The sequence below is a fragment of the Cucumis sativus genome, chromosome 2 (genome assembly GCF_000004075.3).
Source record: "Cucumis sativus cultivar 9930 chromosome 2, Cucumber_9930_V3, whole genome shotgun sequence".
In the NCBI taxonomy this organism is placed as follows: Eukaryota; Viridiplantae; Streptophyta; class Magnoliopsida; order Cucurbitales; family Cucurbitaceae; genus Cucumis; species Cucumis sativus.
In genome coordinates this window covers 11,229,962-11,242,924 of record NC_026656.2, presented here as the reverse complement: position 1 = coordinate 11,242,924, position 12,963 = coordinate 11,229,962, and the positions used below count along the sequence as shown (strand labels likewise).

Below are 12,963 nucleotides of genomic sequence, written 5' to 3'. Positions count from 1 at the left end.
AACATTGTTGTACTGGTAGCTTTGCAGAGTTTAGATGGGATACCAAATATGCTGGAATTCATGTTCTAAACTCCAAGATATGTATATATACATATATTTGTAGCATGCACATATATAATACATTCTTAACCCAATTATCTATTATTACAGTACATTGCAAAGGAAATGGTTTTTCTTCCTAAAAACAGAATGGCTCCCACGGTTCTCTATGTTTGTGTGCATACGACATATGCATTTCTTCTCTACAAATTTAATGATATATCTAAAATGTGCCCAACAAAAAACTCAGATCTCAACAGACAACTTAAACAAACAAGATGAATACTGTAATAATAGATAAACATATCTTAACAGACAAACTTAAAAAAAAATTCAGATTTTATTACTCACTTGACTTCAAAGAGGATGGATACGGCACTGCCAACGTAGAGTAGTGGAAAAGAAATGGAGAGGTCCGGTGAAAACAAAGTTGAAATCGAAATGGATGGAAGTGGAGAAGCGTTCACCGGAGTTGAAGTCGAAACTAAAACAGAGATCTGTGCAGAAGAAATGGAGACGTTCGGTGAAAAAGTTGAAATCGGAAAATAGTGGAGAGTCGTGGAGAAGAAATGGATGGAAGTGGAAAAGAAATGGACGGAAGAGAAGAAACGTTCACTTGAGGCACCAAAAGTTGAAGTAACTGCAGAGGCGGGAGAGTTCAAATGCGGGAGGTTTACGTTTTTTTTTTTTTAACGTTGTTCTCTGTTTTTAGGTTGAAGAAAAGGAAAAAGAAAAGAGGAAGGAGGAAATTAAATGAGGGTATTTTCGTCATTTCACCTCTAATTTGTGAAAGGCTAACGTGGGTGGGGCTCCTTATTCAAGACCTAGATTCAGTGCTTCAGGAACCATCCTATCTAACCCTATAATGGGTAGAGAAGTGAATTTTGTCTTGCACCTTATGTCCTCAGCTATCCATCTAGTCTTAGCCTTGAAATGAGGCCTAATATTGGTCTAAGGATAATCTCGTGTGAACGTGAGTTCATAGTAACTCAAAATTATGAATTAAGTTACCTAAGTCATCAATAAACGAAGTAGTTAGTTTTATACAGTAAACGGTGCATGTAAAAGAGACTATTGTATGATTTCAATCTTATGTAAACTCTTTACATAGGATGTCCTCATTTTCATATCTCCACATTAATGATTGAAGATCATATTGTTTGTACTAATTACAAAGTAGGTCGCATGCATCCATAGTGTCTCCACAATAAGACACGTCCAATCTTATTCATATACTATAGACAATTCAGGTTATATATTTGAATTTGATTCATATTTATGTCTCTACATAAAATTCAAATATATTCAAGATAACATCAAGTTCTTAGTTTATTGGATTCAAGATTATAGTATACAGTTTCACTACAAAATTCTCATAATAACTTTATTGAATAGAATATAATTTTAAATTCCAAGCTAGAGTACTTTTTGTAATATAAATTCCAACAAAAATTGTCTCTTAGTGGTTTTTTCTAGAGAGGGTAAATAGAGTTTTTTCTTTCTATTTTTTTTATAAAATTTTTTTTTCTAATAACATGAAAAAAAATATAATTACAAGAAAGTTGTAATTATGTTTCACTTTAGTTTAAATAAATTTTAAGTTTTAAGCTGTGGATTAGTAATATTAGATAAAATTGTTAGTAATCTCTGGTAACTTGTGTTGATGAAACGCAAAATTTAAATTGAAGTATTTAAATATTTGATTGGCAGTGTTACTTTTTTTGCAACTCTAAGAAGGAAGCAATTGCCAAAGTATCTCTAACCCCTTGGAAGACTTGTAAACACACTCAAAACTAAACTAATTAAGTTGCAGACTATAAGGCTATTATAATTGATTGATGTATGAAATTTTATTATAATTATATCATACATAAATACGATAAATGAAAATAAAATAAAAGATGTGGAAGAAAAATATAAAAACAAATAAGAAAGAAAGTAAGAAAAAGAGATTGGAAGATAGAATTGAATATGATGGAAGAGAGGGGGCCCATCCACCACAACTCTCTTATGGATAAAAAGAAGTTTAAAATAGAGTTTTTTAGAAAGAAAGAAAGAAAGAAAGAAAAATAATAGCAATCATCATATTTTGTTGTATGTACGGATGGGATCACCCAATGTTGCAATTTTTTTTTTCTTTTTATAATTTCTATTTATAATATTATAATTTAATAAATAGCTCTACCTTTTTTTAATTAAAAGATAAAAAGTACACATTTATCATTAGTTCATGTGTTTGTGTTATTTTATTTTTTTTTCAATTTAAAAATGTTTAATTTTGTGACGGTTAAAGCCTTACCCTTTCAAATAGTAAAAAAAGTTAATAATATTACAAAATTTTACTGTATTTTTTTTTTTTTTTTTTTTTTTTGGTTTAGTTTAATTTTCTAAATTTTTTAGTTAAAATTTATAGAAGCTAAAAGTTTAAAAATTGAACTTGATATCCAATGGATTCCTTATTTTATTTTGATTGTGATTATGAAAGAGTGAATGCATACCAATTATTATTATTTTTGTTTAAACTCATTTATTACATAAATAAATGATTCGCTCAAATATTAATTAAAATCATAACATTTGTGAATTGATTAAGGGTAATAATGGATCATTTTTGCTTTTTTTGTACAATCATTTTAGTAGCTACTATTTTTGTAATGTTTTTTCACAATATAAATTATGATAAATGTCTAGATATACAACACTAATAATGTAAATTAACTATTCTTGATTAACTTGTAGTAGTAGGACTAATCAAGACAAATCATAGGTGATTAGGTGGTATTTGATTTTAGGATTGGTAGCTTTCAGGAATAACACCAAACATCTTCAACTCAAACGTACCATTTACTTTGGTTTTTTGAAAGAGTAGATTTGAATTCACTATTCATATATAAAAATAAATCATTAACCCAAAAAATTTGTATCAGATGCTAATACTTTCATATATCTCTTAGGATACGTATCTGATACTCGATTTGGTGTATCTGTTTTTATACTTACATATTTGACACGTATCGAACATACATCCAACACATGATTCAACGTATCTATTTTTATTTTAATGTTTGACATTTTTTTAAAGAAAAAATATAATCAATTCATCTAATATTTTCCAACTCAAAACTAAACAATCTATTTAAAATGTGCATTCCCTCGTCCAAAATTAAAAATGGCAAAAATAAATAGAATATCAAATCTCAATTATCTAATAGTCGTCATTTTAGTTTGAGACCTCACAATGTTTCGTAAAATGTAACTCATTATGATATCTTCAACAATTTAACGAGGAAGTTTTTCGTTTATCGTCATACTTTTCATCTAATATTCTTCTTCTTTTCTAATAAGTTTGTGTCTCTTTTCTATTGGATTCTATCGGTGACTGTGCTTCCATAATTTTGATGTTTTATTATTATTATACTTCAACGTTTGTATTGTGTTTTGTACCATTTAGAGAATTACATTTAGTATCTTTATATCACATTTACCTACATCCTAAATTTTTTAAAGAAAAAAAAAAGTACCTACAAAAGTATCAATATCTTAATTTTTTTTATTGGCGTATCACCATATCATATCGTATCAGTATCTTGCATTTGTAACATTGTATATGCTTCATAGATTATAATAGTTTGTGTTTTTGGTGTATATTATTTTAATTTAGATTATAATAATATGCATTTGGTGTGTAAACTATTTTAATTTGAGTGTTGTAAGAAAGAATAAAAAAATATAGCAAATATTAAATGCTATAGAAAATGGTGAGAGTTTTAAAATAATATTTACAGTAGCAAATAGTAAGTTATGTATGATATAATTGAATAGTAAAGTTGAATGTATATTGATTTTACTTTTATGTAATCAAGTATATAAAGATAAATTTGGTAGCTTCTATAGGATTTGATGAGATTAATCACGTACATAACTAGTCAATTCGAACATAGCTCAGTGGTTAAGACATTACTTGTTACAACAAAAGTTTATGGTTCGAGCCCTACTAATTTCTATATCACTGAGCTAGGGTTGAGTTGACACTTTTTTATTTGAAAGTGTGATGAATTTTTGTATGAATGAATGGCATGACAGGAACATTTTTTATACCATTTTGTTTGAGAGCGCATTTTAATAGAGTGCGCAGGAAGGGTGGTGCATGTTATCTGGAATCCCCATCGGCCATCTGCTTTAGTTGACTCTCTCTTTTTTATCTTTCTTTCTATTTCTCTGTATGATAATAACAATAATAATAACAACAAATAATAATAATTTTCCCTTTTCCTTTTCTTTCCCTTATTTATTTATTTTCGAATTTAAACGTGAAAAACAGAATTAAATCCATTTTCTTTTCCTTCCTTCATGCTCTCCTTCTTTTCTACGAAGACAAGCCAAGAACCAAACAAACAACACACACACAAAGTCTCTTATTTTTTCTCTTTTCATTTCATCGATTTCATATCATTCTTCTTCAATCTCTTCAATTCCATCAAAACCCATCTCTAATTCCTTCTAATTTATCATACCCATTTCCAAATCTTGCCCTTCCACTCAATCACACTCACCATTTTTCCCAATCTCCCTAATGCTCCACTTTCCTTCTCCTCATCTTTTGATTCCCCTTTCTCCTTTGATTCTTTTCTTCCTGACTCTATTCCCGAATGGCTCTTTCAAATAATGAACGTAAATTTCTCTTATGAACAAATGTTCAACAAGGCATGCAGAGTTGAGGGTACGTGCTTGAGGTTTTTGTGATTCCTTTTTTTCTTCGGGGTATGGCGAATCGAGTTGTTAAAGTCAAGAGGGAAGCCATTGCAGCATGCATAACTTGCCCACTTTGTAATAAGCTTTTGAAAGAAGCTACAACTATTTCTGAATGTCTTCATACTTGTAAGTTACTTCTTTTTTGTTTTTTCGTTTTGGGGGTCGCTCTTAATTTCTTTTCTTTTAGATTCTTTTCATTTTTCTTCTTCAATTTTATTGTCTTCTTCTTTGTTTTCTGTCTTTATTTTGACTCTTTTTCATCCAGGTTAGTTAGTTTGTACTTTGAACCCCATTTATGGTAGTTTTCTATCTTTGATATTGAAAACCTTTCTTTTTATGTGTGTTTGGATTAATTTCTGTTGACCCTTTTGTTAATTATTGAAAAAAAAATGCTTTTCATGAGAGAAAGTTCTTCATTTGGGTTTGTACTGTTTCATTTTTCTAGTACATATTCTTCATGACTTTTGAGTTCATCTGGAAATTCACACACATTTGAACTCATACTTGCTGTGCATTTGATTTGATTTATGTATGTCAACTGATCCTATTGATTTGTTTGAGAGTATAATAGTACAGTTTGTGAATTGTGAATTGTGAAAGGCTTGTGCTTTTCAAGTGATTGAGCTAAGCAACTTTTTCAGCAAAAGACTTTTGTGTACTTGCATAAATATCAAGAACATCTCCACATTTGTTGTGTGAAGTCGCATATGGCTTGGTTTAACGAATTTGAGTTAAGTTTAAGAGTTGACTTCCTTATGAAACTACTTACTGTGAATTTTCCATGTCTCCCTAACCTTCTCCATGTCTGTGTGAATGTCATTTAATCTATAAAGCAGAAGTCACTAAATTAATAACCTTTTTTTTTCTGTTAGTGTATATTGTATGGAAGTAATTACAAATTTTTAGGGAAAGGGCTGAACTTTTTTCTTGAACTGTTAAACATCCTATTTATTTACCCTTTTTAAGCACTTTAGCTTGCTAATAGTTTTAATTTCTTTTTTCCTGTTAGTGATTAGTCAAATGAATAGTATTGACTTAATTAACCATTTGACCACTGTGGAAGTAGTTTATATTAATAACTCAGTGTTAAATTTTCCAGTTTGCAGAAAGTGCATATCCGACAAGATTTCTGATGAAGAAATAGAGAACTGTCCAGTATGTAATATTGACCTTGGGTGTGCCCCATTGGAGAAATTAAGGTAAAATTTATAATACACAATACCACTGTCTTTCAATGACTTCCTTTTGATCTTTGTTTGTGATAGTAGTTGCTCACAAATGGGAATGCTGATCTTTGAGTGTGATGTTTTGTAGCTGTTTTCTGGTTATTCAATATGCACATAAAGTTCTAATTGCCTATATTTTTACATATGGCAATAAGAATTTTTTGGTTGTTTTTGTGCTTTTGTCACCATTGGATTATTTGGAGAAAATATATGGTTCCTTGGTTCTAAACATCATATCCATTTGATAACATGGTGGGTTTTACCGATTGGTACATCAATGCATGATTTTTAATTAATCAAATGAGCATTTTAGCACAGCCATAACACATTTTTGTGCTCATTATTAGTTTAAAATTTGCCCCTTATCATTTTGACTGAATTAGAATAAAAGCTACAAATTACCATTGCCTATACAAATATTGGTACTCTCCGTTCTTAGTTTATACACATTCTTTTTGCTACTATGTCGATATGACTTAATTCATTATTTTTACATTTTTCATGTATGCCTGATATAGAGTATTTAGTAAGAATTCAGCCCTTGTTGAGCATTTATCTTGAGAATCTAATCACCAGGCCAGACCACAATCTAGAAGATTTGAGGGCCAAGATATTCCCTAGTAAAAGGAGAAAAGTCAAGACGCCGGAAGTTGCTCCTGTTGTACTACCACCAGTTAGAAGAAAGGAAAGATCACTTTCGTCATTGGTGGTCAATAGTCCCAGAGTTTCAAGCCATGCCACCACAACTGGAAGAAGAACAGCAGCTGCTGCTGCAAGGATTGCTTCTATCTTACGAACACCAAGAGTCTCTTCTGAGAAGCGTGTGAAGAAAGAGGATGATTCCGTGGACGATCGATCAGAGAGCTCAAGTTCTTTTGAAACATCGGACAAATTCAATCAGAATAAAAGGACGGTAAAGAGAACTAACTTAATTCTTTTTTGTCCCCGCTTCTCATCTGTTCCAACTCAATGTTTTTTTATTACTAACATTTTGGCTAATGTTGGACTTAGTGCAGGATTCCAGTCCTACCAAGTCTACCATACCTTTACGAAGTAAAGAAACCGAGAATGGTGTTAACTCGGTGGAACGGAACTTGGATATTTGGAAACCTTTAAATTGTTTGGTTGAAGTTGCAAATAGGAGTAAATGTTCCAAATCTAATTCACAAGGATTTGAAACTAAAGTCGAGGCTGCAGAAGCCAATGGAAGTGAAGCTCAAGCCAGCAAATCTAGAAATAGGGAAGGCAAACGCAAGCAAAAACGGGAGAATGGAAAAACTAGAGCGGATCCTGTATCTCCAGAAACTGAAAAACCTAAGAAACTGCGCAGGGTCCGCCAGAAAAGGGAATCTTTCTATGGGGACTCCAGCCTTACACCTCAGGTTGTGTTAGATGCCTCTAGTGCTCGGCATGAAATAAAAGCTGGTCCGATTTGGCTTTCACTCATAGCTTCTGATCAGTGAGACAATTCTTTGTTATCTACAAAATGCTCTATATTAGACTACACAATTTTTTTAAGCAAGTCTTTATGCCTCTACTTACACTGATCTTTGGTTTCAGGGAAGGAGATGTATCATTGCCGCAAATTCCTGCTAAGTATTTGAGAATAAAGTAAGCTCAGTTTTAGACTCGTTCAATATAGATGCCCCCTACTTATCCTTATTTTAGATGTCAAGTAATTTTATCATATATATTACTGAGGTGTACATGAGCACCTTTCATGTCTATTTTTTTCAGCCTAACTAATAGTTTCTCCATGAATTTTGTAAATGGTTATTATTCTTCTATCTTAGACCAAGGAGTCTCAATTGACACTTTTCCTTGCACACATTGTGTAAAGTCTCTTGATACCAATGATCGTGGGAATATTGATACTTAAACTGTTTGTACAAGTGCCATTGTTGATACATAAAACCCTGCTAATTTCTTCGCTCGTCACTCTGCATGTTTGGATTCGTAAAATCACCATTGTTGATACTTAAACCATGCCAATTTCTTTGCTTGATGCTCTGTGCGTTTGAGTTTGTAAAATTACCATTGTTAAGACTTAAATCCGCATTAAGTTCTTTGATGGTTACTCTGCACGTTTGGGTTTGTAAAAATACCATTCTTGACTAGGAGTTCATTCATATTGTTATACTTTTAATTTTTTTTTCACAGGGATAGAAACTTGCCAGTATCATTTGTCCAGAAGTACCTTATGAGAAAGCTGGATCTCCCAAGTGAATCAGAGGTGAAAACAAAAACTCACATTCTTTAGTTTAATTGAAACTCTAATCTAAGAGCCTTTCGTATTCATACTTGGACTAGACATGTCATTTTATGGCTTATGCTTGAGGATTTATATTTGCAGGTTGAAGTCAAGTGTATGGGACATCCAGTAGTTCCCACACTGGATTTGCATAGTTTAGTTGATTTGTGGCTACAAACAGCATCGACCTCTGAAAAGATCCCAGCATCAATCGGCTCATCAGCAGAGGACTTCATCATGGTTCTTTACTATGCTAGAAAGACCATAGTTTCTTGATCTTCAATTTCGTTCCCTATACATTAATCTGCATCTTCACACGGTTCGCGCTCTGCCCATCATCTCTTTGGTATCCTCATTGTGATTTTGAGTAAGAAGAGATAGTTGCGAAGCCGGTGAAACACGGTCGAGCGGGTAGTCAGGTCAGTTTAAATGACAGCATCAACCCCAGTTGCTCAAAAGGTGGTTAGATTTAAGATTTAGTAAGATTGGAGATAAGAATAGAAGAATTTAGAGTAAGCTAACAGCTATTATGGGAGTTACCATAATACACACAATTGAAATTCTTTATACACCCACATCATTAAATAAAGGCATCAACATTTTCCTTTCATTTAAAAATTATGTATGTGGTGTGTGGGTGTAATGAAATATTTTTAAAATGTGTGTTTTGTTTTTAGGAACTCCCTCAGCAGCTGCTTTTACTTTGTTAGAGTATGTACTTGTTCAATACCAAATTATCCTCATTATTCTAATAAAGTTTCATTTCTCTCTCACATTTATTATTATTATTATAGATTCCAAGACATTGATTTAATTCTTATATCTCTTAAATTTATGGATATATGAAATCAAGTTAGATGGAATTGAGAATATAAAACGAAATTGAGGTATAAAAATGAAGACATTGAAAATATTTTGTAGAGCCTAACAACTTTGGACACGTGTACCTGTTCAAGGCTCCATATTTATTTCCATTTTTTGTACAAACTCAATATCATAAGATGAGGCATTAACACTTCACTTCCATGAAATTGCCTTTTTCATCACAACCCCCTCTTTGCCTTATCTTATGTATTATTCTTATTAAATCACAAACTAAATTCTAACTGAGCCAACTTTAGGGTTTAGCCGGATCTGTTTTCTATCTAAACTTTACAAACATACATATATATATATATGAAAGTGTTAACTATGTTAGAAGTTAAGTACAAAACCAAAGGAAAATGGAACCAAATGGATTAAAATTTAAATCATTAACTTTTGTCCTTTGTTGGACATTGATTTGGTTCTCAACCAATGATTTGATTTGGTTTCATTTTGTCCAAAATTGAGAAAATCAAACCTACTCCCCATACCCTAATTAGTTAGTATGATACAGTTACCAATTTGACAATGTTACCATGGTGCATAAAATATTATTCCAATTGATAGGCCAATTTTCCACAAAAAAACCAAGAGTATCCCAAAAGATAAAGGTTAAGTTAAAAAAAAAAGATAGATAAAGTATGAAACAAATAGAAGAATATGGAGCAGTTTTTCTATTTATTCTTCAAAGAAAAAGGAAACTCTTCCCATTTCTGTATCAGTTCTTATAGAATGTTTTTTCATAAACGACAAGAAATAAAGGGGAAGAAATGGAATCACATGCTACCTTTAAACTCTTTTCCCCTTGCCTTGTCTCATCAAACAATTATTGAAAAAATGAAAGAAGAAAATATCTGATTATTCTACCATCTGTAAATATCAGAAACTGATGGTAGAATAATAGAAATTGCAAAAGCATTAAACAACAGGATGCCACGGCTCAAGCTGAGTCCCAACCATTTGTTTGCGACCCAACTTAGGACGTAAACTAAATGTAAAATGCATCCACATTTGAACTCTTTTGATAAAACTTTTTTGAATGATGTCAAACACTATTATATGTTTTCTAAAATGATTTAATTTTTTAAATTAAACATTGTCCCTCATCACGAAAAAAGAAACAAGAAAAACTGCAGCTTGCCACGAGGAACCATGCACCTAGGCTGCAAGAAAATGGCAGCAGATGCAGTCCAACTAGCAGCTAAGTATTAATGCTTCACAGCCGAAGTTGAAGATGGGCTCGGGGAATAGATCAGAGAAGGTAAAAGACAAACAAAACTTTATAATCACTCAAACCTGAACACAGCTAAAAATGGACAAATACAATTTCAAAGATTGGCAAGTCAAAAACACCATAACAAATTATCTGAATTGAAGTGAAATGTTTCATCATATAGACTAGCGGCTGTTGGTTTCAACTCTAATATAAGAAAGACAAATAAAATAAAACAGCAACAAGACATCAAACTCTAGTAAACAACCTAAAATCACATCTAATTTGAATATTTGCTACCTGAAATCACATCTAATGAACTACTTTATCTATCATAGCATCCCCCATCAGAAAGTAACCAATGCTTCATCGAAAAACGGCTCTAATCATCAAACAAAACCAGTTCTTTCGTAAGATGCAGCAAAAACGGGAAAATGCAATGAGAAACCTTCATTCTTGTCCCACAAAGCCTTCACAGTTCACCTGCTTTCTTGCAAGTTGCCTATGCAGCATTAGAAACAAGAATCATAACTAAGACAATTGCCATGTGAAAACCACCGATATAATTCAAGCACCTTCCCTTGAGATCCCTGATAAAATCATAGGCATTATACAACTAAACAAACCATCATTTTTAACTTTTGTCACATGGGAATCATAAAGATGCATAAAGTGGATCCATTTCAAAAGTGAAACAGAAGTTCTAATAGGAAAGGAGAAAAAAAGGTCAATGCTAGATGATACAGCTACGCTGGGCCATCACATACTTCCCCTTCTAATCCACATCCAAAATCACAAACAGATCTACAATGTGACAAAGCTGAATATCATTTATTAAAAAAAAGTGTCGAATCAGAGCATTCAGAGCATACCATCCTATAGTACGCAGATAAAATCTCACCATCATATCTCCAGAAATTTGAAAACGCTCAGCCAAGGCTATCTAGTCCCTACTCTTCACAATCAAATTGAGTCATCAAAGACCATGACATATTACCAAAGCAAGCTTTGCTCAACTATAATTGGAAGAAATGACCATTCACTTTAGAGGTTAGAGTTCGATCCTCCATCACCACAGTCGTACTAAAAACCCACGGCATACAATTTAGAGCAAAGTTGAGCATAGCTTAACTGTAAATGGAACTACCTTCCACTTTAGAGTTGGAAGTTTGATCCTCAACACTACAAATGTTGTACTAAAAACCCCACAACATATAATTTAAAGAAAATAATAAGAATCAATATATACAATTATAGTTTACATGACTCTACAAGTACACCCAGAAATTTGCCAAAACGATGAAGATGAAAACAGCTTGAAATGGCAGATATAGAATATCTTAACAGAACGTTTAAGAACAAAATTGGGATCCACAATTTGCCATTTCTTCTTTCCAGAAGTAAAGAACAAACAAAACCCAAAACATTGCAACCCCCTTCATAATCACACCCAAATAGGAGTAATGTTGGGATAAATTCCAGGATTTAACCTAGCAAAACTCTGTATATCGCTACCACCAACTAGAACTACAAGTTCAAACATTTTGAACAAACATTACAAAAGCAGAACCCTGAAATTGAATTGAAAAAATCATCGCTGAAACAATCAGTGGCATCAAACCGGGGATCTTCAAGTGAACGCTAGAGAGACAAGCTTGTTCTCTAAGAGCTCATTCGAATTTCAAATTGTAGCACAAAGAACTTGGATCAACTTAGGCGAGACGATCATTCATAATTCATAACCTAGCCAAATGAATCAGTGATTTATCTAGATTCGGCTGTACTCTGTTCGAGTCGGACTGCCGACAACCGAAAGCAATCCTCCATCAGCGACTTCTTGCTCGTCAATATACAAATCATCAGTAACCCTAGAGCCGGCATGTATCAACACAAGAAAAACCCCAATCAAAATCGAAATCAATACGTTCAACGAAACATCCGTCAACACCAAAGCGAAAATCGTGACAATTCCAAGCAGAACCAACACAACGCGATCATCAACAACACGATGAAACACCTCCAATGGCTCATCCCGGAAAAAATAAAGGAAGAACCATGCAACGAACACGATCAAGAACACAATCAACGAAACAGGGTGCCAGAGGAGGCTGAGAAAGAGAATGAGCAAAACGATGAAGGTGTAATTAACACGAAAGTACTTGAGATTACGCTTACACCGAATAATCGCTTCCCCAACGGATGAAGGGCGAGTAAAGGACGATAACGGCTGAAGAAGCTCCCGCCATGGCCGTAAAGTGGCGTAAAGGGAATCGGAGGCGGCTCTGGCGCGTGATAGAATGGAAGTTTCAGTGAAGCCATATGGGGATGGCTGATTAGAGGACATTGGAGAAGCTGTGAAAAACCCAAAAACCGATTAAGCGTCGGGAAGGAAAGAAATGAAGAAGATGGGTTTTTGGAGAGAGAAATGAAATGGGTTTTGGAGAGAGAAAATGGAGGTAGCCAGGGTTGGGTTGATAACTTGATGGTGATAGTAAAAGAAGAGGAGTTGGGTTTTATGCTCTACAAAACGATGCAGCCATGGCCATAGAACATGACCATGACTCACAAGAGGACCTACTTCCCTATTCTAATTCCATGATTCCCTTTTTCTTTTTCTT

General features: G+C 33.1%; 2 protein-coding genes across 2 annotated transcripts; one reads left to right on the top strand and one right to left on the bottom strand.

Annotated features, from left to right (window-relative positions):
- Positions 1 to 4,363: 4,363 nt before the first annotated feature.
- Positions 4,364 to 9,041, top strand: LOC101220692 (E3 ubiquitin protein ligase DRIP2). The gene is made up of 7 exons (XM_004145329.3): positions 4,364 to 4,917; positions 5,891 to 5,990; positions 6,594 to 6,930; positions 7,034 to 7,476; positions 7,578 to 7,628; positions 8,178 to 8,250; positions 8,371 to 9,041. Exons 1-7 carry the CDS (start codon positions 4,803 to 4,805, stop codon positions 8,542 to 8,544), a joined length of 1,293 nt encoding a protein of 430 aa, XP_004145377.1. The 5' UTR covers positions 4,364 to 4,802; the 3' UTR covers positions 8,545 to 9,041.
- Positions 9,042 to 11,539: 2,498 nt separating this feature from the next.
- LOC101220924 (PRA1 family protein E) lies at positions 11,540 to 12,891 on the bottom strand. Its single transcript, XM_004145330.3, has one exon. It carries the CDS (start codon positions 12,687 to 12,689, stop codon positions 12,114 to 12,116), a length of 576 nt encoding a protein of 191 aa, XP_004145378.1. The 5' UTR covers positions 12,690 to 12,891; the 3' UTR covers positions 11,540 to 12,113.
- Positions 12,892 to 12,963: the final 72 nt, after the last annotated feature.

Coding starts and splice junctions, on each gene's coding strand:
- LOC101220692 (XM_004145329.3), top strand. CDS start 4,803: ATGGCGAATCGAGTTGTTAAAGTCAAGAGGGAAGCCATTGCAGCATGC. Junction 6,931..7,033: donor TCAATCAGAATAAAAGGACG/GTAAAGAGAACT, acceptor GACTTAGTGCAG/GATTCCAGTCCTACCAAGTC. Junction 8,251..8,370: donor ATCTCCCAAGTGAATCAGAG/GTGAAAACAAAA, acceptor TTATATTTGCAG/GTTGAAGTCAAGTGTATGGG.
- LOC101220924 (XM_004145330.3), bottom strand. CDS start 12,689: ATGTCCTCTAATCAGCCATCCCCATATGGCTTCACTGAAACTTCCATT.